This window comes from Panicum hallii, chromosome 1 (assembly GCF_002211085.1).
Source record: "Panicum hallii strain FIL2 chromosome 1, PHallii_v3.1, whole genome shotgun sequence".
NCBI lineage: Eukaryota > Viridiplantae > Streptophyta > Magnoliopsida > Poales > Poaceae > Panicum > Panicum hallii.
Genome location: NC_038042.1, coordinates 52,058,930 through 52,084,548, shown reverse-complemented (window position 1 = coordinate 52,084,548; position 25,619 = coordinate 52,058,930). Strand labels below are relative to the sequence as shown.

Below are 25,619 nucleotides of genomic sequence, written 5' to 3'. Positions count from 1 at the left end.
ATTGATGATCTTTTGTTCTCGAGTAGTAATCATTGGTGATAATTAGGAGCCCTAAAGAAATATGCACTCCTTAGCTGCGGTTTGATTGTCTGATCAAAGCACGCACAAGAACCCTAGCACTTGGCTGTACGAATACGAGTAAGTTGGTGGGAGAAATAGGGTGCATTTTTCCTTTCAAATTGACTTAGGTGTATGTGTACGTTTCTTCTTAGTTTCGAAAGCCCGCCTAGGTTCTTATAGATCGGTTTAGGCTTTCATTCCGTTATTTGGAGGATGTAATGTGAAGTTAAAAAACACATGGATTTTTTTTGTGATATGCAAACCTTGTGCTTGTAAAAAAAAAAAGAAGAAATATCAAAATGTGAAACAGTCAGATTGTTCTGTTATGTAGCGTTGTATATTATGTTCCCAAATCAAAAAATGATAAATATCAAATTGTAGCGAAGATACTATGCAAACACTACAATAAATTGAGCATTTTCTAAGTGTTTTTCTCAAATTGGAGATGGTCCTTATTCTTCTTTATTTATATATTTTTCCTCTTAAGTGACCGAGGACCCCGAGTGCGGGAAAAAAATAGCAACTAAGAATCCCCTATCAGTATTTTTTTTTTCTTGAAAAGAATCGCTAGCCACTTTGTGAATAACTATCGGGAAGTGTTCTTAATTAGCTAAAAGAAGGTCCTTCTCATGCAGTAGACTTATTTTTTTAAAAAAAATTAATAACGGCTGGTCATTCATAAGTACACTTGAGAAAATGTTGGTAAATCTGTCAGTAAAGTAGATAGACTTGTATGAGATGGACCGACCTGACGGCCCTAGAACCGTCTAGCGACAGGGCAGCCCTAACCTAGGAGGACAAAGTTGCTGCGCGTACTGTTGCCCCAGCCCGCGGCACCACAAAACCACACGGCCTCGGCGTGGTGCCGCATCTGCATGACATGCATGCACCTGAACCCTCAACGCACAGTACTATCACGCTTGCACGCCGCTGCGCTGGGTGGACGAGGATCGAATAATCGTCGACCGGAGCCACAGCTCCGCTGACACGGCGACACGCCTACACAGGTGCGCGCGCGCTCTGCTACTCCTAGCCAATAGCCCGCTGCCCGCCCACTGCCGTGGCCGACGTTCGGCCGGTCGCGGCGCGATGATAGCCCGGCCGGCGGAGGCCGACGCTAAACCCTAGCTAGAAAGCCGCCCTACGGCCGGCTACTGCTCGTACCGGACACAATAAAAGAGGCCGAGAAGCTTTTCGCCGTGGCGTGGCAGCGAGAGATAGTACAGGGCTACATTGAATTCGTAAAGTTGGCAGCCGCGATCGAGCCGCTCCTCCGGCTCTCCGATGCGATGGCCGATGAGCCCCCTCTGCCCCGGCATTGTGGTGGAAGTCAGTGCGTGCGAGCGTGCCCTGCCGTCCGGCCGGATGCCGATCGATGCGCCGGGCACGATGCGCTCCTCCCTGCCATTGCTTCCTTTGCGGCCGCAGCCTTGCCGCGCGCACCTGCCGGCCTCCCCCTGCGCGCCGCGCGGTCATAAATTAGTGGCGTACCCAGCCGCCAGCGGCCAGTACGTCGTCGCTACCAAGGCCAAGATCGTACCGTCTCTCTCGTGTCGTGCTGGTGTTGGTGGGCAGGAAAGCTCATCGGCCTTGTCGGTTGCTGTTGGCTAGGCGCCGCAGCGGGGCGAGCACGCACGCAGCCTTCCCCTTTTGCTTTCACAGAGAGGCGAGAGCACGGGTCATCAGGTGTGTGTATACGTAGTAGTATGCTATGAACCTGGACGTGGTGCGTTTTCACCGCCCGTTCTAATCTCCGACGCAATAATGATGCCCTGATGCCGGGCGCCGGCGACCCTCGAGCGTGACAAGATCGCCGTGCGATCTCTGCGGTGCGACTTCCGGGGCCGAACCCGCGGAAACGCTGAACACACCCGGCGAGAAAAGTCATTCGCGTTTCGATCGGAGACGTGTACGTAGTGGACGACTTTTTGTTTCAACGCATCAAAAGCCCCGGCGAGTATATTAACTAATCGATCGACCTAATAGTTAACAGCTGCAATCTATCTTAATAACCTACTACTACTCCACAAGGAGAGCCGCGAAGCCATCATCATTAAGGAGCGGGTTAAACTTAAACCTAGCTTATCCTCTCGACCGAGCGGGGTCAGGTCACCCAAAGCAGCCGCGTAATCGCCGGCAGCTTTATTCCCTCCAGACGAGTCACCACCTTTGCGACTGCAACCCACGCAGACGCAGGCGGGGGGAGAAGATCGTCGTTAAAATTCCATCTCCAAAAGCGGGTTTCTTCTCGACCGCCTTCATTGTGGCTTTCGGCAAAAGCAGGGGTTAGACGGAGATTAACAAGCGGCGGCTCGGCCATCAGCCTCGTACTTGCCCGAAAGCGCGCGCGCGCGGCTGATTATCGGCACCTGCTTTCTTTCACGAATTCACGGTGCGCCGCTGACGGAGCAGGCGAAAGTAAACCATGATCGATGACGAGCTCGCTCGCGCAGAAGAGACAGCGGAACTGAAGCGGGATGATCTAATGTGTGGCAAAGCTAACTAGGTCTCAGGTTTCTTTTTGGCGTCTTCACCGAGCTGCTTCCTCGTGCAAATCGTCTTTTCCCCGGGGAAGGGACGGCCCTGCCCTTTTTTGTTCTCCCTCTCCGTGGAGCTGCCACAGTAGACGACGGGACGGGGTAGTACTGGAACAACAACACGAGGCCGGATCAACGGACGCCCTGCGAAGAAAAAGGTGCGTGCCCTCCGGCGCGCAACGGCAAGGGAATTTCGATCGATGGATGGATCGGCGCTGGCAGCCGGCCCCCGACCCCGACAAACAATGGTACGCGCCCATCATGAGCCCCACCCGCACCGCGCATCGCTCGTCCGGCGGCAGCGGCCAGGCCCGGGCGCGCGGTGCGGTGCAGCAGCAGGAGCAGGAGAGGAGGAGCCAGCGGCTCCCAGAATCCCCAGTCCCACCACGCCCCCCGACCCCACCAGCGCGCGCGCACTAGCGGGCGGGGCCCCGGGCGGCCACGCAGCCCGCAGGCGTGCGCGGCCGCTTTAGCGCCTGTCGGGGCGGGGGGACCCGCGCCGCGCCGGAGGGGCATTCGGCGACGCCGGCAATGGCATGCACGCACCCGTTGCCCGGTTGGCCGGCCCTCCCTCCCCCAGTTCCCGGTGGCTGAGTGCGATCTCCCTCCGCGCGCGCGAGGCGCGGCCACCCGCGTCGCACCGCGTGTGGAGTCCGCCCGCCCGCCGATGGTTGGGTTGTGGGTTGCCGCCGCGGGCCCTCCGTTCCACTACGGGGAGCCTTCCTGACCACCATCGCCTCGCTCGCGCGTTCCACGCCGCCGCCACCCGCGCCCCTGCACCTGCACCTGCACCCGCGGGTTTTCGCGAGGCTTTTTGACGCTTCGTCGCGCGGGTCAGCGCGTAGCGGAAACCACCGGGGGAAACGGCACGACAACGACCAGGTGCTGAGGATGCTTGGCCCGGGATGGTATGTGTGTGAAGACGACTAGCGCGTGCAAGCAAGCAAAGGCGTGTGTACAGATCCGTACTCCGTATCGTACCTCGCCGCATCTCGTAAACCTGTACACAGATGTCTTAAACTCGAAGAAAAAAAAACTCGGAAAAAAAAATCTTGCAATGCTGACATCCAGAAACAAGTCCACCGCACGCCAAGCGCCGCACCCTAGCTTCTGTTGCACTTGCACCCTTCCACCTCGTTCACATGTCCCCTCTGCTATGCCAACATCTATCTCCCCTCTGACAGTTCCTCCAGTTCCACTGCTCTGGAGCCCCCCACTCAGCCGCACCCTAGGCTGCTAGACGGCTGCACCTTCCGCAACTAATCGGTGGTAGGCGGCATTGTACGTGGCGTCTGTTGTAACATGCAATGCAAGCCACCGTAGCCTCCCTATTGTGTCGCTCGGATAGCCTGACACATGGATAAATGCCTTCGTGTTCGAGCAATGCAAAATTTTGAAGTTGACTGAAAACAACGGACCAATCTTCGAACCTGCCGGGGCAAAAAGTTAAATGAGCCTCGACCAAGACTAGGTGTGCGCTGAATCTTTGATTTGCGCGCTGGACCAATCAAACTTCACAACATTCTCGAGGAATCAAGTTAGCATCGAAAGGTCTGGCTGACTGGCTACCGATTTGCTCATGTCTTGAGCCTATGTAGACTTTGAAATTTCAACATTCTAACTGCTTTCAAATGTTAGTTAGTTCAGCTTAAAACAAAAAACCAATGGATTCACTAGCCATTGCATTACCATATATTTTCTTCCTCCTTCTCGGTTCTCCGGTGATAAGCACGTTCACCACGCTTGGATTCAATGTTCGCCTTCAGTCTTTAGTGCCAAGGCCTGGTCGCCTAGAGAGGAAAGGGTAAAAGAAATACATGACAAATATTTTATCTCGTCGTAGAATCTTTTTAAGATAATGGAACAGTTCCGGCCTTTTTCATTGTTATGTATACAACCTCCAAAATTATTACATAGTTATGAATTTGTTTGATGAATGTGCCGATATGCGTGGGAGAGGGAAACCACATCGATTAGGGTTTGTGAAAGTGGATGAATATATCTGTTATTAGAGAGATGAGTTTGCAAATTTGTAATTTTGCACAAGAAAGTGGTTTTCCTCTTAGATTGTAATTCAAATTTGTAACAACTACTAGATTGTAATTGTGATCAAGTCACATTTTATTCAACATCTACACAAATTACTTCTACCAAGGGTTCGTGAATTCAGAAAGTGTTGAGCTCAAATACTAGAGTACTCCGTAATATCATTGATCCACCCAGGGTTCTCGAGTTCAGAATGTGTTAAGCACTAAAAACACCCCGGGTTAGCTGCCGGCACGTGGCACGGTGTCCTACGCACGTGCGTGGCCCCACGGACCATCATTCTCAGGTCTGCGCGGCTGCCCCTCTCCTGTTGACTGCTGTCACCGACTGTTTTTTCCCCCCCCCCTCTCCCTCTCCCTCTCCCTCTCCGGACCTGCCCAAATCTCGCAACGCGTACAGAACACACTCCGAGTCCAGCCGGAAAGAATTTCGACGCATTTCCAGAACTGCCAGGGGCACCAATTTCCCTTGCTCTTCCTCCTGCCTTCGCCCCGGCCGGCCAGCCAGAGCACATAAAAATATTGCGGAAAAGAATCCCACTATCTCATGACATATGGAGGAGGAGACTAGAGAAGGGGGCAGCAATTCCATTCGGGCCATCCACAGGGCATTCCTCCTCATCCCTCGCCCGTCCCATCCAGTAGGCTCCTCCTCGTCTTCCTCCTCCTGAGCTCGTCGTCCTCCTCGGCCCTCGTCCACGCAGGGAGAACGAAGAATCGCTGGCGAGGAGCGCAATTGGGATCCTTGCATGCATGGATGCGGCGCAGTGGCACCAGGTGAGCTGATCCGCGCGCAACCGTCTCGATCGAATCAGCGATAGGCGCACGAGATCTCTCACCTGCCGGGTTGGATCTTGATGTCTTGTTCTTCCTCTTTGGCCCGCCTTGGTCACGGAGCTTTGCTTTCTTATGGGAGTATGTGGGCGTGATGATCCGTCTCGCCGGCAAGCAGGCAGGCAGGCTTTGTTCTTCTTGGATACCGCCATGGCGAACCTTTTATTCTTTGTGTAGATCTATGCGTGTATCGTCATCTCCCCTCTGTGTGCGTGCCGTCTCTTCTCCATTGGCGTCGAGCTGAGGGCCTTGGGGCCTTTAATTCTCCCTTGTCTCCCCTTTTAATCCTTGAAAGGAGCACACGCACCGCCTTTCTTTTCCTTTGTTCCTCCCTTTCTTTCCATCTTATCCCCCTTTCCAAGCTCTCATCCTTTTTATCCCTCTTTTTCTCATAGTATAGCTTTACTCTCTCTCTTCCGACGCCTTGCATCAAAAGAGCAGCCATGTCTTGGGTGATGGAGTAAGTAGCAGTGCTACGCCACAAACGCAACCCTACAAGAGCACAGACAAAGTTGAGTTTTGTGTGGTGCTGTGCTTGTCTCTCATCTTTTCCTTGCTTTTTTTCACCTTTTGTTTGCCTTTTCCCCCTTCTCTTTAATCTCACTTTGTATCCATTTGCTTGGTTCTTTGTTGCACCGCACCATAAGGATCCTCAGACCTTAGCTCATATACCCCCTTTCTATGTGCTATCCATCTCTTCATTCTCCCATACTACATGTTCTTGCTTCATAGGAGTAGTTGTTGGCTACCTTTGTTATTAACATTGTTCAAGCTTGGTAACATCTAATGACGAGCAATATGTGTCCATCACCAGGGGCTAGGGCTAGGGAAGCCCATGGAGGAGATGCTCATGGCTGGAAACACAAATCCTAACCAGAATCCGAATCCCCCGCCGGCTGCGCCCTCGGCGGCACCGGGCGCCCAGAGGCCTACTGGCGCTCAGGCAGCAGCCGCGGCAGCGCCCGGCGCTGGCGCGGCCGCGGGGGCCGGCGCCGGCGCCGGCACGGAGCGGCGGGCGCGGCCGCAGAAGGAGAAGGCGCTCAACTGCCCGCGGTGCAACTCCACCAACACCAAGTTCTGCTACTACAACAACTACAGCCTGCAGCAGCCGCGCTACTTCTGCAAGACGTGCCGCCGCTACTGGACCGAGGGCGGCTCGCTCCGCAACGTCCCGGTGGGCGGCGGCTCCAGGAAGAACAAGCGCTCCTCCTCGGCCGTGTCGTCCGCGGCCGCGGCCGCGGCCTCCACTTCCGCGGCGGTGTCCGGCACGATCCCCGTGGGGCTCGCGGCCAAGAACCCCAAGCTGATGCACGAGGGCGCGCACGACCTCAACCTGGCGTTCCCGCACCACAACGGCCGCGGCCTGCAGCCGCCGGATTTCGCGGCGTTCCCGAGCCTGGAGAGCAGCAGCGTGTGCAACCCCGGCGCGACCATGGCGGGCAACGGCGCCGCTGGCAGGGGCGTGGGCGCGCTCTCGGCGATGGAGCTGCTGAGGAGCACCGGCTGCTACGTCCCGCTGCAGCACGTGCAGCTAGGGATGCCGGCCGAGTACGCGGCCGCGGGATTTGCTCTCGGCGACTTCCGCATGCCCCCGCCGCCGCAGTCTCATCAGAGCGTGCTCGGGTTCTCGCTGGACACGCACGGCACGGGTGCCGGGGGTTACAGCGCCGGGCTGCAGGAGAGCGCGGCCGGCAGGTTGCTCTTCCCCTTCGAGGATTTGAAGCCGGCGGTGAGCGCCGCAGCCGGGGCCGCGCACAACAACGGAGCCGGTCAGTACGAGCACAGCAAAGACCAAGCAGGCGACGGCAGCGGGGCCAGCGGCGTCACCGGCGGCCACGAGACTCCTGGATTCTGGAGCAATAGCATCCTCGGGAACGGCAGCAGCAATGGCGGCGGTGGGCCTTGGTGAGGCGGCGCGCCATGCATGGCTCATGCACGCGCCGTTGTCAGCATGTGGAGATAGGGATAGAGACAGAGAAGACAAGGATCGGAGTTAATAAGAGGTGGAGGTGATTAGTGTTCACATATGGCGTTTGATCTCTCTGGTTGTTTGGTTTCTTTTTTTTTCTTTCGGTTTCTTGGTGTTGTTCATGTGTGTGGCGATCGACTTTGGGGGCTAACACAGCAGGATATACAGATTATTATTAAGGGTGGTGAACGAACCTGTGATTTGCAGCTTCTCTCTTAGACGATCTATCATTCTTCCTGATCGTGTAATCCAAGGAGCAAGCTGTGTTAATCATGTGCCAATGTTGTGCATGTAGAGTATGTATGTATTAATTGAGCAGCCTTATTTTTACATTCTTCCAAGTTAAAAGCACATGTACGGATCACGTAGGTTTGTGTGCGTGTTAGTACTCTGCTTTTAAACCTTGCTTGATAACACACGATTTGGTTAGCCATGTGTATCATTCCAGATCGATTATATTGGTTAGAACCCTTTCTTCTTCCTGGGTCGTTTTTGTTTTGGTTCTGCCAGCAGTGAACATGCACATGCATCTATCATCAGTGATCATATTGTGCGCTACAGTGGGTTAATTGGTTCGGTATAGTGTGTTGAGTCCTAGATCAGCAGATCATGTGAGGGAGCATACAGTGCTGTGCTGATCTATCTTGACGTACGGTACCCGGTAACAGTCATATTTTATGGTTGGCTCATGTATACCGTGTTCAACTAGCACTTGTATCTATCGTCTATACAAGTACGTCTATATGTGTGTTCTTATTCTTCGTACAGTATTTTTATTCTTTTATTGATTGATATCAGTCACCTCTCTCTCTAGATGTATCTCCATTTCCTTGTGTGCTAGCTCTTTTCTTGTTCTAGCAGGGTAGCTCTGAGATGTCGTATCTCGCCGCCATCATCACGGAACCAAGAATCTTCCAGCCATGAAAAGCACTACCGGGAGCGGGAGGAGGAAGAGGGCCGTCGTGGAGAAAGGGGAAAGGAATATGTAAGTATGGCAAACACCATGCTTTTGCACCCCTGTCTCTCCACATGGTACTATTATCATATGTTAGGCCGTCTGCAAGTACTTCTGCAGGCCATTGGTACTACAGCCCATTGTATTTTCTAAACCAAAAGGGTGCCCCATCCTCCTCACCATTATGCTCCTTGCCCTCTCCTGACCTCTCATGCCAACTGTATTGTGTATAGCAGTATATATAGGAGATGAGCACACTACACTATTGTTTTTTTTTTCCAGCTAGTTGAGCATTCACTTGCAGAGTTCAACTGCCCACACCAGAAAGTTGCCATCAAATTATGCTTTCACCTACTTTACCATTTCCATGTACATGCTCTGGCCTTGGCCTGTGCGTGTGTCTTCTTCAGGCCCTAGCTATAGGCTATAGCAACACTTCACCACCGCATGGAAGCCCTTCTTAATCTTGTGGGACCACCAAAACATTCTCCTAGGGATGAGGCCCTGCCGAGTACAAACTCCGCCTTTGTTGGCATTTGGTCACCCTAATACATAAACTACCCAATGCAATATGAATGTGCTGATAGAAACTGGTCATAAGGAGGATAAGGTATGCTAAATTTGGGTGTGTGTGCAAGCAAGTGGGCACCATGCCCTACAGTCGTAGTAGGCCACTGACCCATCCTCTTGTTTTATTCAGCATAGTTTCCTTGAGTTGAACTAAGTTGAGATGCTGTAACTACTAGTTAATTTGTCCACACTATTTAGTTAAGTATTATTACAATTAATATAAACTTTATTTATCTGATTTTAGAGAAAAATATAAGACAAAATTTGACCACCATAAGAATGAATATGATATAAAATTTAAATGTAGAGGACAATGACTGGGTTTAATATTTTTGAATCTTCACTTGGATACTGAATTGGGGGAAACAGATTAGGAGAATAAGGTATCTGTAAATATCATTGGCAAGATACACTATTTTTAGTGTCTTTACCTAAACTGAAATAGGATATTTCATTCTTTGATAAACGAGTATTTTATGAAGTATACATCTATCTCAAACATCCTTTTCTTTTGTAAATAAAAAAGTAGGAGAAAATATGTCAGACAAAATAATGTATGCTATATTTGAGGAAAAGATATTTTGTGTTTGCCTACAGCATGATACCATTATCATGGGCTATATTTCAGAAAAGGTCTATCTGGTCTAGCTCTATACAAATACCGATATGATAGGGTCAAAATTAAAGTAACTATATATGAATGCCGATATGATAGGGTCAAAATTGAAGTAAGCCACATTATGATTTCATCAAGGAGTGTATAATTTATAGACTTATTCATAAGGATTCAAAGCATACTGAAAACTAGAATGATGTTAAAGATTCAAAGGATATATACCAAAGACTCAAACGATTAGGTTTATCGAGGATAATAACATCTAAGTTCAGAATTTAAGTGAATAGACTTACTTTTTCCCAAAAGAATAGATTCCTAGTTATCCTTGTTATTTTTATTTTCATTTAAGCATCAATAGAATATCCAAAAAGGTATATTCAAACATGAAAAAAAAGTGCACGTAGATTCCAGCGGAAAATTTTCTGTCGAAGTTTATCCTTATTTGTGCTCTGTGTATGATCAATAGACCACATATTTAGCATCATCATCTTGCATTTTCATATATAGCCATTTACATGCACCATGGAGAGAAGAGAGAGGGAGGAGGAAGAATAAGTAACAGAAAAATAAAGGAGAGAAAGAAGGAGGGGCTGGAAAAAGGGGAAGGGAGATGAGTTCCCTCTAGAAATGTATCCTGCGTCCGCCCTTGGCAGGGACGTGATCTATAAGAGACGAGCAGAAGGCTTCCCTTGCAAGCATAAAAACGGCAGACTACACACAAATGGAAGGCTGGCTACTGGCTAGGGTGATGCTGAGCGGGCAATGTTGTTCCTTTCAGCAAGGACCGGTGTGCATGCATGTGCCGGTGCATGCCACTGCTGTGACATGTTCTCCTTCGTGGCAACAATGGCTGGAGCAGCACAATCATGGAACCTCGGGAGTCAGCAGCTGGTGTGCAGCTGAACACCATTACTCGCTGCGCAGCTCGTGCTGGAAGATCCTCTAGCTAATTTCTCGACCAGTTTTATTTTTCAGTAGACAGTACGAACCAGCAGGAGTCCCGGATAGATGCTTCACCGCTTCAGTCCATACTGTAAACGATGTGTGCAGCTCGCTGTCGCCCTTCACAGTAAAAAAAAAAAAGAAGAAAGAAACAGCGAGGACACTGGAGCCCATGCTTTTGCCAAAAAGAAACATGTTTCATGCGCCCACTGTCGACTGTAGCTGCTCGGCAGCTGACAAGATAAAGACGGGGAGGGGAAGCATGCCACGCACTGTGGCAGGGAGAAAAGGTCGCGCCAAGTTTCCCCGTCTCGGTGAAAACGCGTGCCACCCGGGGGGCGCAGGGAATCGCGGGCGATGGCAGCGCTTTCATTCACCGTCGCCCGCGGACTGGCGGACACCGCGATCCCGGCGGACCCCGGCCGGCCGGCAGCGGAAAAGCCGTTCCATTCACCTCTGTCGGCCGGCCGGCCGGCGATGTCATGGCCGATCGATCGACGAAGCGAAAACGAATCAGTTTTGCTAGCGACTTCGCTGAGAAGGCGTGAGCCAGCAGCCGGCCGGCCGGGCGGGCTCTCTGATGAGTCCAAAGACGACAGCGAACCTGTCTCGTTCTCGTCTACCCGTGCCGGCTGGAGTGACTGGCCGGCGCTGTGGAGCACGCGAGCCTTGCCGTGGTACTGTTTGCGTTGCGTCACCACCTAACGCGTGTGTGCTGTGTGCAGTTGCACACGGGCTGCACCAAAGAAGTGCATGAGCTGGTCTCAAAAAAGAAGAAAAAACAGAACTAGAAGAAGTGCAAGAACGGACCATGGGAAGGGATTTCCAGTCTGTGGCATGGCCGTCGGCTTGGGGGAAGGGTGATTCGGCCGTCTGCTGTAGCAGCAACAATGGTGGATTAGAGCAGAGGCGGTCGTGGCCGTCTCTGGCTGAGGCCGCCGGAACAGCAGTCCAAAACAGGCGGACGACCACGGACCACCTGTCGCAGGTGTCTGCGTGCGACTCGACTTGGATGCTGGGCAGTGGATGTCACTTTTACCGCGTGGCGCGCGTCACTCTGCTAGACTTCATCTGGAAGGAAGCTGCCTTCTGGTGACCGATGGTAAGTTGGTACCTGCTGGGCTTGCTGGTACACTGGCAGTAGTTGTAACTGGTAAGCTTACCCTAGCCGAAGAGTTCTACCATGAAACCGTCCGGCAGGAGCTTGCTTTCAGCACTCTGCAATCCATGCCTGAATTCAACCTTCACCAAGACAATGCAAGCAATTGACACACCAACTAGCCCAAAGGGGTTTTTTTCACCAACAAATTCAGAGTGGAGCCTCGTGTCGTGACCCACGATTCGGGACATTATTCATCTGGTTCGTTTGTGCCAATGTCAGGCAAGCAAGTTTCCCCACACACACACAAAAAAAACCGGAACTCTAAATGGCCTGTGCGAAACTGTATGCAATAATTTTGCACCTGTATCCATCATCGCCATAGAGACAGCCAGTACTGTATTGCTATCTTGGAATTATGGTAGCTGAGAAAATATTGCTCTGCAAGAATATGATACTGTACATGTAGCAACTGACAGATGCTTGCAACAAAGCATATAGCAACATTAAGAGTCTACAGAATCCGTGCACGTCAGATGTACAGCAGCGACATTTCCAGCCTCTGAGCATTTCTCTATACAACGACCAAGGCCCATCTGCTAACAACTTTTAAACACTACTCACTGGTACTCCCATGAGCCCAACTAAGCACTAGAAGGGGAACATACAGACCACTCTGAAAAAGCATATAGGTAGATGTCTCCTGAAGGATGCTGCTGCTTAGTTCTCAGCATTTATTCCGAAAATCCGAACCTTGTGCATATTCGGTAATTTGGCAACCACAAGCACGCTAACCGCGAGGGTATTGAGAAAGAGCATAGGTTGTTGGTAGTCTGTGGTGTGCAAAGCTATCAGATACCTGTCAAGGAAATGTGAGGGGAAACAAGCTGCGTTTAGTGACAATTATTTGGTGAAAAAAAAGAAACTAGCTGGAAGTATTACAGTGGCATCATGAATAAAAATAGTGTGATTTTACATTAAATTTCTCATTCGCAATTAGCATAAGAATAGTAATGAATTGGGCGTGAAAAGCAGTCTGTAATGTTTATTCTTTAGGGTTGACTACAATCTAGCATGCATGTGAATCTGATGCAGTGCTTGAAAAGATTAGTAACAGGATAACGCAGAAGTCACATGAAAGATCAGTCTATATTAATTGCTCTACAGCTCTACAGTTATATAACACACTCGAAATTATGAACAGTCAAAAATGTTAATGTGTACAAGCTGACCAATATCTGTCAGAACTATTGCAGCACTGCACTATCCTGAACAACATTATGATTATACTATGCAACTGTAGGTAAAGCATTGAATTGTAGTATTGTATACATTATCGCAGACAGATTCAAATTGCTCTGCGCTATAGCTAGAAAAGGTGCTCCACGACCTACATGGCAACGCTCAAGGTTTATCTCCCAAGCAATTTCATTCATCATTTCCACGACAACCAACTATAGCTTTATATGTTAATGCTACACATAAAGCTGTTTTTTCTCAGTGCAGCCTGTTCCTTTCTTGACAGTAAAACAAAAATGTGTTCGTGCTTGTAGGCCCAGAGTACTGGCAGGCCTTTCCAGAAGTTAAAACTATCTTAAAGGCTGGTAGAATGACAAAAGCCGATTATATAGCCTAATTTAGAACCATTATTTCCCAAATTGAAAGAAATCACCACAAAGTTGAAGGAGCAATTTTTTCCAGTGGTTCCAAGTGTGGGCATTGAGAACCAAACTTAGGACACAGTAAAAGATTCAAAATTGCCAACTAGGCCTTCAACAGAAAGCATGGCTGCTACACAAAGTGAACATTTGATTTCTTAAACTATCATATTATGATTTAATTCATTTAAGATGGTCCTTTTCCTCTTAGTAGCAAGTAGAGGCAATATTCCTAAGTGAATAGTATCATCAAATGGAGTGGAAATCATAATTGTCTTCAGTGAGCAAAAGATAATGCTACTCCGGCCTTCCACGTTGTGAGTGTAAATCAGGCACTCGTATTGCACAACTGAGACCATTAAAGGGACATGCACAAAGTCACCTTTGTATAGCCCATAATAATGTTTAACAGAATCAAATCGCTCCTAAAGTCATAGTAAGAAGCCACCAGGCATAAAGAGGCAAGTCTTGTCACAGGGATTTTTCTGACTCTGCAAGAAAGCTATATTAAGAATATTTTAGGGAAAATTCCCTGGAAGGCCCTGAAGCAAATGACGCTTCCTTCTATGGCCCTAGAAAACTGAGACACCCTTCTGTGGCATCCTTTTTATTTTCGTTCCCTTCCACGGCCCTCCCGTTACATCTGCAGTTAAATTCCAGTTAAGTGGCTGTGAAAAGACCATACTACCCCCGGGCAAGAGAGAAGGACGCCGAGAACGCCGGTGAGCAGTGAAGGACTGCAGATGATGGACCACACGCTGGATTTAGTGGCATGCTACCACGGCGCGTGCCGCTCGCCGCCCGCGCGCCCGCCGCCCGGCGGCCGCAGCCCTCCGCCACGCGCCCGCCCGCAGCTCGCCGCCTGCCAGCCGCCCGCCGCCGCCCGCGCTGCCCGCCGCGCAGCCCGCCGCCCGCCCGCCGCCCGCCGCTCGCGCGCCCGCCGCCCGCCCGCCGCCCGCACGCCGCCCGCGCGCCGCCGCCCGCCCGCCGCTCGCCCGCGCGCCCGCCCGTGCGCTGCCCGCCCGCCGCCGCCGCCCGCGCGCGGCTGCCCGTGCGCTGCCCGCCCGCCCGCCCGCCGCTCGCCCGCGCGCCCGCCCGTGCGCTGCCCGCCCGCCGCCGCCGCCCGCGCGCCCGCCCGCGCGCGGCCGCCCGTGCGCTGCCCGCCCGCCCGCCGCCGCCCCGCCCGCCGCCGCCGCCCGCGCGCCCGCCCGCGCGCGGCCGCCCGTGCGCTGCCCGCCCGCCCGCCGCCGCCGCCCGCGCACCCGCCCGTGCGCTTCCCGCCCGCCGCCGCCGCCCGCGCACCCGCCCGTGCGCTTCCCGCCCGCCGCCGCCGCCCGTGCGCTGCCCGCCGAGCGCCGCCCGCCGCTCGCGCGCCCGCCTCCCGCCCGCGCGCCGCCGCCCGCCGCCCTCCTCTGCTTCGGGGCTCACGGGATAGGATGGGGGAGATGGGGTCGTGGAGTGGCAGGGGTAGTTCAGTCTAAAAAAATTTTGTTTCTCATCTCAAACCTCAAATTCTAACGGATTGGCCTAACGGATCTAACGGAAGGCCATGGAAGGGAACGAAAATAAAAAGGAGGCCACAGAAGGGTGTCTCAGTTTTCTAGGGCCATAGAAGGAAGCGTGATTTGGTCCAGGGCCTTCCAGGGAATTCTCCCAATATTTTAATCTCCGAAGGGCAAAGTTGTGTCTATTTTTCTCGGACAAGATCATCAAAGAGAATTAAATTGGCAGCAAAGTTTTCATTTCATTCCTTCAGAACCATGATAATAGTTACATGTGTAAACAGGTCACACCTTATACTAAGAGATTTTTTTCCCATGACCTATTTCTACGGTACTGTTCTTAAAGCACGTCTAATAGGGTACCTACATGAACAGATGGCATCCCAGTTCCATATTACTGGACAGCTAGGCCATATAGTTACTACTATGTGGCAGTGGCTGCCACATTGTAGTCACTACAGAAACCAGGAGATCAAGAGGCATTGGAGGCTGGTGCGGCGGTCCTGAAGGAGGTGGCGTTAACCTTCCACCCACAAGAGGCGCTACACAGGAGGATATCAGGATGGTGCTGATACAGTAATGTTGGAAGCACACCAAGAACTCTGGATTATGCTATGAGGTTGCGTGTTTGGTTTCCTGTTACTTCTGTGGTTAGGTTGTCTGGATTTAACGACTGCTGCTTCTATCTAGTAAAAGTCTTTGGAGGCATTATGTGCCTTTGTAGATGCTGCTGGGATTTTCACGATCAGTAACCCTGGCCCTCAATTGCCAGAAAACTTGATCGTTTTGGTAGGTAGGTTAAGAGAAAACAACCCTTAATGGTGGATTTAACTGTAATTTCATTGAGCAAAGCAACAAAATTCAGGTTCCCCCACTGTAGGAGGAAAAAACGTGGCCGTGGCTGCCTCTTCTTTTTGGTTTTACTGCCATATCTACTCAGGGATGGTAACACGTTCAACTATCAGGGTAAATAGCTCACAGTTGCCTACATAAAGTGTGTCTCTGAGTAGCAGATTTCCTTGCATAAAGAGATGAGGATATGGAAATGACTAAATAAAAAACTAACATGTGCAAAAGAAATGGCGCACTAATGGAATTAGAGAACACACAGAGAAAACATTACAAATTACAATTTTCTACAAAGCAAGGATAGGGGTTATGGACCATATGTCAAACCTCAAACAACACAGTTGATGAGGGTAAAGAGTAAGACTTCTTACAATAGTTGTCTCGATTGCATTTCTAAAATATAATATATTATCGACAGGTCTGGGGTCATACAGATTATGGTTTCCATGAAACAATATTGGAAATGGGAAAATAGGGTGGCAAACAGTGAGATTTTCCAAAACAATTGTCTCAATTGAATTTCTGAAATATAAGATACCATTGACAGGTCTGGGTTCATATTGATTACAGTATCTATGAAAAAAATTTAGAAATTAAATAATTGTGGAATGGATTGAGAAATGGCATATAACTGCAGCAGCTGCAGAATCTTTTTTTTTTAAAAGGAACATGTAGTGCACTGATGGAGCATATTAATTCAGCATAATAATACAATTGCCTCAGATCAAGATGCCGATTATGGAATATTCCTATTAAGTCAACCATCACAAGAACAGCGACGTCAGAGAGGTGCACAGACAATTAATTATGTATGAAAAAAGTGAAAAACAAAACAAAACACAGAAGAATGCAGATTATACTATGAAAAATAGAATACACATGCATTATCTAATGCACTTGAAAGAAATTATACTTTTCAGTTAGTGTTAAAAATAGATCACATTCTATAGAAATCATCATCTAGCAGTTTCAAATATCTATCGCGACATTGTGATCTGGGTCAAGGAAACATCGTGACTGTATATATCACATGGTATTTATCCTAAATTTAGCCATAAGGATTAAGTAACAGAAATCAAATGGAACAGAAAAATATAGCAGGCAGTACTTACAGGACTACAGGAACAACAATGAGGAACTTCCTGTTACGTGTAAGCTGTTTGCCATTGTCCATTTGTTCCCACCAAGTCAATGCATTGTACATTCCCTGGTCATCAGCAAAAGGTGTTCCTTTCTTCCAATGGAAAAAGTGGTATGTGATCTAAAAAATAGGATTCAATATATCAATAGAAGAACATTCCGGAAAGAAAGAGTTATTTGGAGGAAGTCGCATAGAGAAATGTTAAAGAGACAGTATATTAAACTTCAAGAAACTGTTCCGAAGAAACAGGGCTACATGTGAAACTAACAGAACAAGTAGCAATGTCATCCAATCTGGGTATTTACGTTAATTTGGCCTTCGGTCAGTATGAATTACAAACCTCCCTTTCCCTTCCCAATGACATAACTCGATCAATTTGAACCAGATATTAACCGAGCGGAGGTGTGGAAAGCCACCAAGGTTGTTCTCACAATTGATAGCAACAAGAATCTTTGTTTGTGTTCTTGACTACACGCTCACCACTCTGAACAGAACCAATTAATTTTGAAGCACCATGAAATTGACACAAGCTACCGTCCAATCCTTAACTGGAACAACCGAGGTATACCAATGTTCACGTACGCACACAACAACTCAACCGAATGCTGCCAGGTGGACGGACCTAAACTACACACTCCGATATGTTTGGATGTCCTCATCGATCCAGTTGGTCAATTCCGGGACCACGAAACAAGCTTAGCGCGGCATATGTGAGCAAACACCGTACAAGCACCAGCCACACAGGACGGCCGCATTAACGCCCTCCATGAAACCCACAGCTGGGACGACCGAGGCATCCATCACAGCCTCTCGAGAAGTCCAGATCCGCGAAGTGACCCCGGCCGTCACGATTTCAGCAGCGAACGGGGGACCCCGCCCGCCCGCACGCGCGAGGCGGGGGAGGCCAAGGAAGGGGTCCGGAGAGGCGGTTACCGCAAAGTGGAAGAGGTTGACGACGGTCCACGCCGTGCCGGGGGTGCAGCCGAAGACGGAGAGGACGAGGAGCCAGGAGAAGAAGAGGATGAGGATGTAGGTCGTCCAGACGCCCGGGTACATGAACCACTCGGTGTTCTTGTTCAGATCCGCGGGCGGGAACGCCTGCACGTACAGCTTCGCCATGGCGCGGGGGGTGCTCCCGACCCGAGCAATCCCCGACCGCCTCACGAGAACCGACGGGAGAACGACAGGGCGCGGCGGGGAGGGCGAGCAGCAGCGAGCTGTGCGGGCGCGCGCGCGCTTGCGGGGTCCGCTGCGGCGGCTGCGGCTGCGGTGGCGGGATTTATAGGCGGCTCGGGATCGGAGGGGGACGAGGAGGGAGGGGTGGGGATGGAGGCCGCGGCGTTCAAAGATGGGGGCGAAAAATTAACGAGGCGGTGAGAGGGACGGGTGAGATGGAGGAGGAGGGAGGAAGAGGAGAGGAGCGGGCGCATGGGATAGGACTGGGGAAGGAAGACGACGTCGCCAGGGGGGACCCGGTCAAAGATGGAGGGAGGAGAAGGGTTTTGGGCTCTCGTGGGCCGGCCTCACGTCTCGGCCCGTTTCCTGATTGGATTCGCTGTCCGTGCGCCGGACTTGCTATACCTTGTTGCCGGACCGAGGCGAGAGGCCGCTGTTGGGTGCGCCCGCGGTGCTCCGGAAACTTCGTTCGCCGGCGGGAGGTCTGCCGCGGGCCGTACCCGTGCCGGCCATCGCCGGCAGATCGTTTTTGTTCATCTGTTTGGCTCAACCGGCCAGGGCAGCCAGCCGGCCAGGCGCCCAGTCAAGAGTCCTGTCTAGAATTCGAGGCAGCTCCGCGCTCCCCGTTCTGCCGCCAGCCAAAGTTGTCAGCCGCAGCTCGTTGATGGAGTCAAGAAGGGCCAGCCGCCGGCGGGAGCAAAATCTGCTGCGTTCCATAACGGTGGGACTCTGGGCGGGGACTAGTCCGGGTCAATTTCTGGACCTGTTCCTCGACTCTGACTGCCATCGGGATTCAGCATTCAGGCAAATATCGGAAGGGCTGGAAATGGACGGCGTGCTTGGGGGCATTTTCCGAAACGCGACTGTTCGCGGTTCATTCTTGTTGGAAATGGATTCTACATTCTCTTTGTTTCGGCCACTTGGGGTCCTGAACTTGCTCGTATTCACATTGCATGATGCGATTTTTTGTAAATAGACTTGTAAAATACAGTCCTTGTGCTATGTTACAGGCTGCAGATCCAAGCTAGCGTTCAACATGTACGTTTGCACCAAATTATACGCTGATCATGGTCGGCATGTACTAATTTAAGGGGGAAATGGTTTGACTGCAATTCGAATGCATGCATCCATTCAAACTATCTAATGCATCACTCGCGGGAAAAAAAAACTATCTGATGCATCTATGAGCTTCATTTCCAACTGATTTCAACCGTCTAATCATCAGGAGTACTGAACCAGCATAACGAACTTTGGCTGCTCAGCGGTGAGACTCCCTTTCTTTTCAGGCTGCATATCCAGGCGCGCAACAAGCTAGCACCCAATAAGGCTCTGAAGCAGAAAGGGCTACTGTGTCTGAGTACAATTCGAATACAACCATGTATATATTTACGTTACATAAAAAAAACAGCCATGTAACTAGGCCATCGGATGCATTTCTGAGCTTCCACTCAAGTGATTTCAGCTGCATAATCATGAGGTGTACTGAAAATGGCATAACGAACTTTGGCTCCTGAGCGTGAAATTCCCCCTTTCTTTTCTTGCACCAAACAGGTAAGCAGTACTGTATTTTGCCACACTTGATTAGAAATTCAGATAAGATAATTCTTCACAATTTTTTGTACGCCAATCAATAATGACTACACACAAACTGACCAGCATAAGCGCATTCCAGTGTCCACATTACAAGCGACAGCAGCAATATTCCTAAACTCGACACATGATAATTTGTACATCTTCTAACAGAATTTTCTTCACACCGCAATGTGCGTTCGCTACATCCTTAACAATTGTCAGTTCTATCAACACCTGACGGTCATCACCAACCGCTAATCGGCACTCCAGATATTACGTTAACATTTCTTCAAATATTGGTCATTGCTATCTCCCGGCAAGGCCGACTGGAATTGATATAGGAGATTGCTGATGCTCCGCGAAAGATGGAACGCCATTGTTAATGACCTTAGTTAGCTGGTCCGAAGATCGATTGAGGCTATTCTGCTGCAGTAGCTGAACAAGTGATAAAAATATATCCATCCTGGTCACGTTCTTGTTTGCCTGCAAAAAAAACCAACGCACTAAAATGTCTGCCGAGAAGCTCACCAGAAATGGAAAAACATCCCAAAGGAAGAGTTTATTTTACCTCAACAAGAAATCGAGCCATTATCTTGCCATCACGAAGTTCCATCAGTCCCTTCAAGATCGTCAGTCCAAATCCACGTATGGTGTCTGCTATCTCTAGGAAAAATCCACGTTCCTCACATAGCATCTGTCAAATAGCAAACATTTCATCTCAAACTTCTGCAATATGCGAAAAGGGCACTAGGTCACCCGTGATTTGGGAACCGTACCTCGACAAGCATCTGACCAGGCGGAGCAAGGTCCTCAACGATTATTGGGCAAACCATAGTCTGCCCTGCAACCTCATAGGCCCATGTGGCACCTCCACTGCTTCCAGCACTTGGATCGTCTTTCAGGACAACGCCACTTGAGTTATCATTTAACACTGCGCTACTATCCTTGCTTATCATCTTTCATATGAATACAGATTAAAGTCAGTACAAGGAAGCTAACTTTTAGAAGGTTCAGTTATCTGCATTCTCCAGCATGACATACCTTCGGTTCATCAGCTTGCTTAATCTTTTCTGCATACTTTGTTACACTTTGTAGAAAGAGCATATGCTTGATTGTTCGGTCCAACAAAGCATCAATGCTACACTGTTGTGCAGAAGAAAAGATAAGAGACAGCCAGCCATCACCAGGTTAAACACAAAGAAAGATATTGTGGTCAATGCTTACCTTTGCACTATTTGGGACTATCTCACGTAGCTCTTTGACGCGCTCTTGTATCTGCTGTCGATCCTTTGGTCTTGGCCGCGTGGTTTCACCCGGCCTGGCTCTTTTCTTAACAACCTTCACTCCTTCAGGCTTCTTTACCTGGCTGACCTTGGAATTTGCAGTGTTCAAACTGCCACAATCATCCATAGACAAATTCTGCAGTGACATTGGGGTTGCCTTTGATGCTCCAGTTTGGTCATTTTCGGATGCATAGTTAATGGAAGGGAGCAGCAATGCTGGTATTTGTGCGTTGCACACTGATAATGAATCTTGAAGGTTGTACCTTGGCAATCGACAGCCTGAGACAGAGCCACCTAATGGATCAGTGCTAGCATGGCTAACATTGCCATCAAAGCCAAACAGCTCCTCAAAGGTACATTCTGAGAACAGTCCCTTCTCTTCAACTGATACTTGATCAGTATTTGCCTGTCCTGCAACAGAATTCGTGCCAGTAGCACCAAAATGTGTAGTGTTTCCTGCTAGTTGGGCAGTGTCATCCCACCAATCATTCATGACAGGATCGAATGCTGTGCTTTCAAGCAAGCCATGATTTTCACTGTCTACTTTTCTTACTTGTTTTGTTGGCCCTGCACCTTCTCCCCATATTTCATTTGGTAATTCCTGGAGCTCACAAGCATAAGTAGATCCGGCAGTACCGACCTCATGGATCACATCACCTTGAACAAACGGGGTGTCATTGTCAAATAAAGTAGATTTCAGATCAGCTTCTGTAGAAAATATTGATGAGTACGAATCCAGGAAGCTTGATTTTTCACTTTGCAGGCAATATCGTAGCTTGTTAGGTGTGCATGACAGCCCGTGCTCCATTCTTGGAAGATCGGTCAAACTTGAATAACTTGTAGCTGCAGTTGTCAGACTAGAACCTGGCTGTTTAGTGGATGTAATTTGTAGTGCATTTTCTGAAATATTACTGTGCCGCGAATTGCTGTCACTTAGAAATACTTTAACAGAACTGATTGACTTGGAGTTCACTGGCATGGCCACTATGTGAGGATTCAGACCAATGCAACTTTCATTGGAGGTGAAACCATTGAAAGAATGCAGAGAATGATTACTTGAAGCAATGGCAAAGTTCTTGAGAGAATCTACTGTTATTGTGTCCTCCAAGAGCTTTGTGTTTTCTGGCTCAGCCTTAATATGCACAAGACCCTCTGCGGTGCTTGGAGAATCAAGTTGAAATTGCGGATTGTACGTGAAAACATCTTTCTGAACATCTTTGGTTGAAGGAGGCCATGAAATACTTTCCTTCAGAAAAAGTGCACCTTTAACTTGATCCAGAAACTCTAAGCTTTCAGAAACCTGTAAATGTCGACTTTTAATATTCATGAGAAGATATGCACGGTCTGATGGCTTAATCGCAAAAGAGATATCAACTAGTATCACGCAAATTATTAATTATTTAGTAGTGCAGACAAGACTTTTAATATTCAAATGATCTGGCATGTATCAGAGATAGCATCTTCAGGCAAACTTGTGCAGGAATAGTTCTAACAACCGAAACAATGACACCATGATCATGTGAAAGTTGCTTTCAAAAACTAGCATACTAACCTTTTGCATGGAACCAAAATGTGCCACACCAAACGCCTGGATAGGTACTACTGCAATAGTCTGTAGAGGATGTGTCCTTTTCAGTGACCGATAAATAATTTTGAGCTGATTTAAGCTCCTAGTATGTATAGAATGAACTGTTTAAAAGAAAAATAAATAGAGCAAAAACCTTTATTCCACTGAGGAACTGATGTTGCCACCAAGTATAACCCTACAAGAAGGTAACCTTCCTCTGTTAAAACAAGGAAACTTCTTACTTTCTGCAACAAATTAGCCAAAAGGATGTACATAAACTGGCTGAACTAGCTATTTTTATTTGACGACATATATGTCCATTCGTTTGCTCAAAAACCATGCTTGTGGTGTCATGGAGTAATCAACATACAAAAACATTGAGGAAAATGGTTAGTTCCCCCCTTATACATATTCTCTGTTATTCACTTTTTCTAGATTTTCCCACACGTGGTGGTGTATTAATAATATAAATTAGTAAAATGCATCATAAAAATTATACTTTGGAGTTCGGACAGAACCTAATCAAGGATGAACATAAAAGGAAAATATCTACCTGAAATAAACCTAGGTTATCTGCATCGCTTATCTGAGACAAACTGAAGGGGATATCATCAGAAATCCATTGGTACTCCCCACTAATTAGAGCTCTTCCTATGACACTGTGATAAAAGATCAGACATTACCGTAGTTAGAAGTAATACATCCTCAATGGAGAAGAGAGAAAACATCGTTAAAAAATCAAGACAAAATAATTGCTCAAAATGATTCAACAGGAAAATGACCCAAATAGTTCACTCTTGCAGTATTCAAATTATATGCTTAAAAGCATAGAAACTTGCAGGCACCTAGATATATCATTATAAAAGACTTGCAAAAGATAAATTGAATAAAGCATGAACAAGGTAATTTTGCAATACCCTTCTCCGACTACATGGACCTGATTGACCATCTTCTCAACCACTTTTCTTGCTTCATCTTCACAGTGGCATTCTCCTATCGTAAGCAACCTAATATACCCAACGAAGGATCAGTAAGAAAACAAGAATTGTATCGCTAATCGGCAGATAATCTCCAGCTACTGCATAGATATTACCGGAGCAAGCAAAGAAACATGGCAATTGACGAGAAAAAGGAAGAAAATGATTGATGATAGACAACTTTTACGATGTGCCAAAAAAACAGATATCCACAAAAGAGGAGACAATCTTTTTGTTATTTTTAATGCAGTCCAGAATCGTTGTCTAGGAAAGGGAGAAAAAGGAAAAGAGCAACTTTTTACAGCCCAGAAGACTTCAGCATTCTGCGCGCATTTGTAAGCACTACAACTACAAGGAGGCAAGTTTGCAGCTGCAGGCAGAGATACCAATAAGGGAGGAAGATATGAGTATGATCTCTGCTAAGACAGCAGAGAAATGAGCATACAGGCTGCGGATCCCTTTCTACCAAACAAAACTGCAGCTTGCAGGCTTGAGATCCTAATGCGCACTTGGCAAGCAGTATCGTTACTCACAAGTTTTGAGTACTCACTGTTTGGAGAAGCATGCTAGGAAAACAGAAGAACACTCCAAACTCCAAAGCAAAAGGAGTCACGAAATTTTTGGGAAGCCAGAGAGTAACACACACAAAAGCTGAAACAGTTCAAAACAAACCGAAGCTGGGCGCAGAGAACATCAGAGTGTGCGCTGTGTCCCGTCTCCGTAGCCAGTAATCCAAAAACACAGCGAAAAACTGATGAAACGCCCTAGATTGAGAACGCACTTGGACGCCTAGTAGTTTGGCGCCGGTGTGGGTTGTGCAGAGCTGTGGACGTGTTCCGTGTTCGTAGCCACGCGCTTAGCAAAAAAAGACTAGGGGACTAGAGAGCGCAGCGTAGATCTGCTCTCACTCACCGCGGGTCGCGACGGTCGGAGCGCCAGATCGCTGCGTAGGACCAGCCACCGGCCCGGCACAGCGCTCCCAGCGCCCCCGCCGCCATCGAGGCAGGCCGCGCCGCCGTGTCGTGCCGAAGCGGGCGGGCAGTGCTCTGCTAATCCGCCGGGAAGCGCAAGGGTTTATGCGCTCCCGCGCGCGCGCGCGGCGCGATAAATAAGCCGGAGCGGGAGGCGGGAGGCGGGCGGAGGAGAGGTGGGAGTGGGACGTGGGAGGCGCAGCGCCGCAGCGGGCAGCGGGGCGGAGGCTTTAAACTAGTGGAGGCGTGGGGCAGGGTCACAGGAGCCAGCCCGTGGCCTCGGGCCGGCCGGGGATGGGGAGCGGGCGGGTAGGTCTGGTCGTTTTCCCGTGGTTTTGGGGGCAATCGCCCGCCAGCGAGCGGCGGAGGACGGTGCCGCCGTGCCGGCCAGTGCGCTCACGGCTAGCCACGACTCTGATCGACTGCCCTGTTCCCTCTCGGTGACTCGGTGTAAAGCCGTTTCTCTCGGTGCGGTTGCGGTCGATCGTGAGGCTGCCCCTGGACTCCTGGCAAGTTCAGACGACGATCTAGCCGAAAGCCTGAAACTTGCTAGTGTTTGTTTAGCAGCCGCATGGGAAGAATTCTTGGAATAACAACCAAATCTCGGTAATATTATGATTAGTCAACTTCCCGCTGCAGAGAAAAATGAAACTTTTTCGCAGGGATCCCGAAATGTTCGTCGTCGAGCACAACTGAACCAATGCAAAACGTAGCCATGATTGGAATGGACAGATCAATCTTTATCTCGCTGAAAAGAACAGACCACTGCTATACTAACCGTGCTTATATTTACACCCTACGACCAGCAGTCTACTACTTTTCCAAAAGAACACCGAGCTGATCTCAACGGTCCACCCTGCGTCCCTTTCAGCTTTTTTCTGCCAAGATCCACCGAAATATATGTACCCATCTTTTGTACGCGGTATAAATATAATTTCAAGGTCTCAGTTTTTTTTTAACCTGCCTGTGCCTAAGCACGTGGCTGCAATTAGTCCTGACCAGCGGCGTCATTTTCGTCGCCCACACTCAAAGAGATCCGGTCTGGATTATGCACGGTATAATACGGATTAAGTTGGCGTCGGTTAGTGGTCAGTGCTCGCCATCGACGAAAATTCGTTGTGCAGTAGTACTGCACCATGACGCGTACGTGAGATCAACATGTGGGAAGCAGGTTTGCATCGGCCCATGATTGAGCAGCGTGGTGGTAAAGCCGGCAAAATGGGACCACCAAGCGAATAGACAAGCATAATTTCTTGTCTCGTCTGTGGAGTGAATAGTTAGCTGAAAGAAGAACAT

At 49.3% G+C, this 25,619-nt stretch overlaps 3 protein-coding genes across 5 annotated transcripts; 1 reads left to right on the top strand and 2 right to left on the bottom strand.

Annotated features, from left to right (window-relative positions):
- The first annotated feature begins 5,260 nt into the window (after window positions 1-5,260).
- LOC112901858 (dof zinc finger protein 2-like) lies at window positions 5,261-7,793 on the top strand. Of its 2 annotated transcripts, none has more exons than XM_025970735.1 (2): window positions 5,261-5,419; window positions 6,291-7,793. In XM_025970735.1, exons 1-2 carry the CDS (start codon window positions 5,396-5,398, stop codon window positions 7,383-7,385), a joined length of 1,119 nt encoding a protein of 372 aa, XP_025826520.1. In that variant the 5' UTR covers window positions 5,261-5,395; the 3' UTR covers window positions 7,386-7,793. The 2 variants fall into 2 exon arrangements, with proteins under 2 accessions (XP_025826520.1, XP_025826521.1); XM_025970736.1 differs by lacking the exon at window positions 5,261-5,419 and adding an exon at window positions 5,474-5,987.
- A 4,236-nt stretch (window positions 7,794-12,029) lies between these two features.
- On the bottom strand, window positions 12,030-18,192 carry LOC112890847 (ORM1-like protein 3). Its single transcript, XM_025957717.1, has 3 exons — window positions 17,711-18,192; window positions 16,749-16,897; window positions 12,030-12,486 (listed from the first exon to the last, which is right to left on the bottom strand). Exons 1-3 carry the CDS (start codon window positions 17,894-17,896, stop codon window positions 12,348-12,350), a joined length of 474 nt encoding a protein of 157 aa, XP_025813502.1. The 5' UTR covers window positions 17,897-18,192; the 3' UTR covers window positions 12,030-12,347.
- A 1,338-nt stretch (window positions 18,193-19,530) lies between these two features.
- On the bottom strand, window positions 19,531-24,525 carry LOC112874280 (transcription factor bHLH157). 2 transcript variants are annotated; one of them, XM_025937516.1, is made up of 10 exons: window positions 24,265-24,525; window positions 23,293-23,382; window positions 22,929-23,034; window positions 22,530-22,571; window positions 22,361-22,420; window positions 20,750-22,108; window positions 20,567-20,668; window positions 20,302-20,481; window positions 20,094-20,219; window positions 19,531-20,008 (listed from the first exon to the last, which is right to left on the bottom strand). In XM_025937516.1, exons 1-10 carry the CDS (start codon window positions 24,348-24,350, stop codon window positions 19,832-19,834), a joined length of 2,328 nt encoding a protein of 775 aa, XP_025793301.1. In that variant the 5' UTR covers window positions 24,351-24,525; the 3' UTR covers window positions 19,531-19,831. The 2 variants fall into 2 exon arrangements, with proteins under 2 accessions (XP_025793301.1, XP_025793310.1); XM_025937525.1 differs by lacking the exon at window positions 24,265-24,525 and having other exon boundaries at window positions 22,530-22,592; window positions 23,293-23,308.
- Window positions 24,526-25,619: the final 1,094 nt, after the last annotated feature.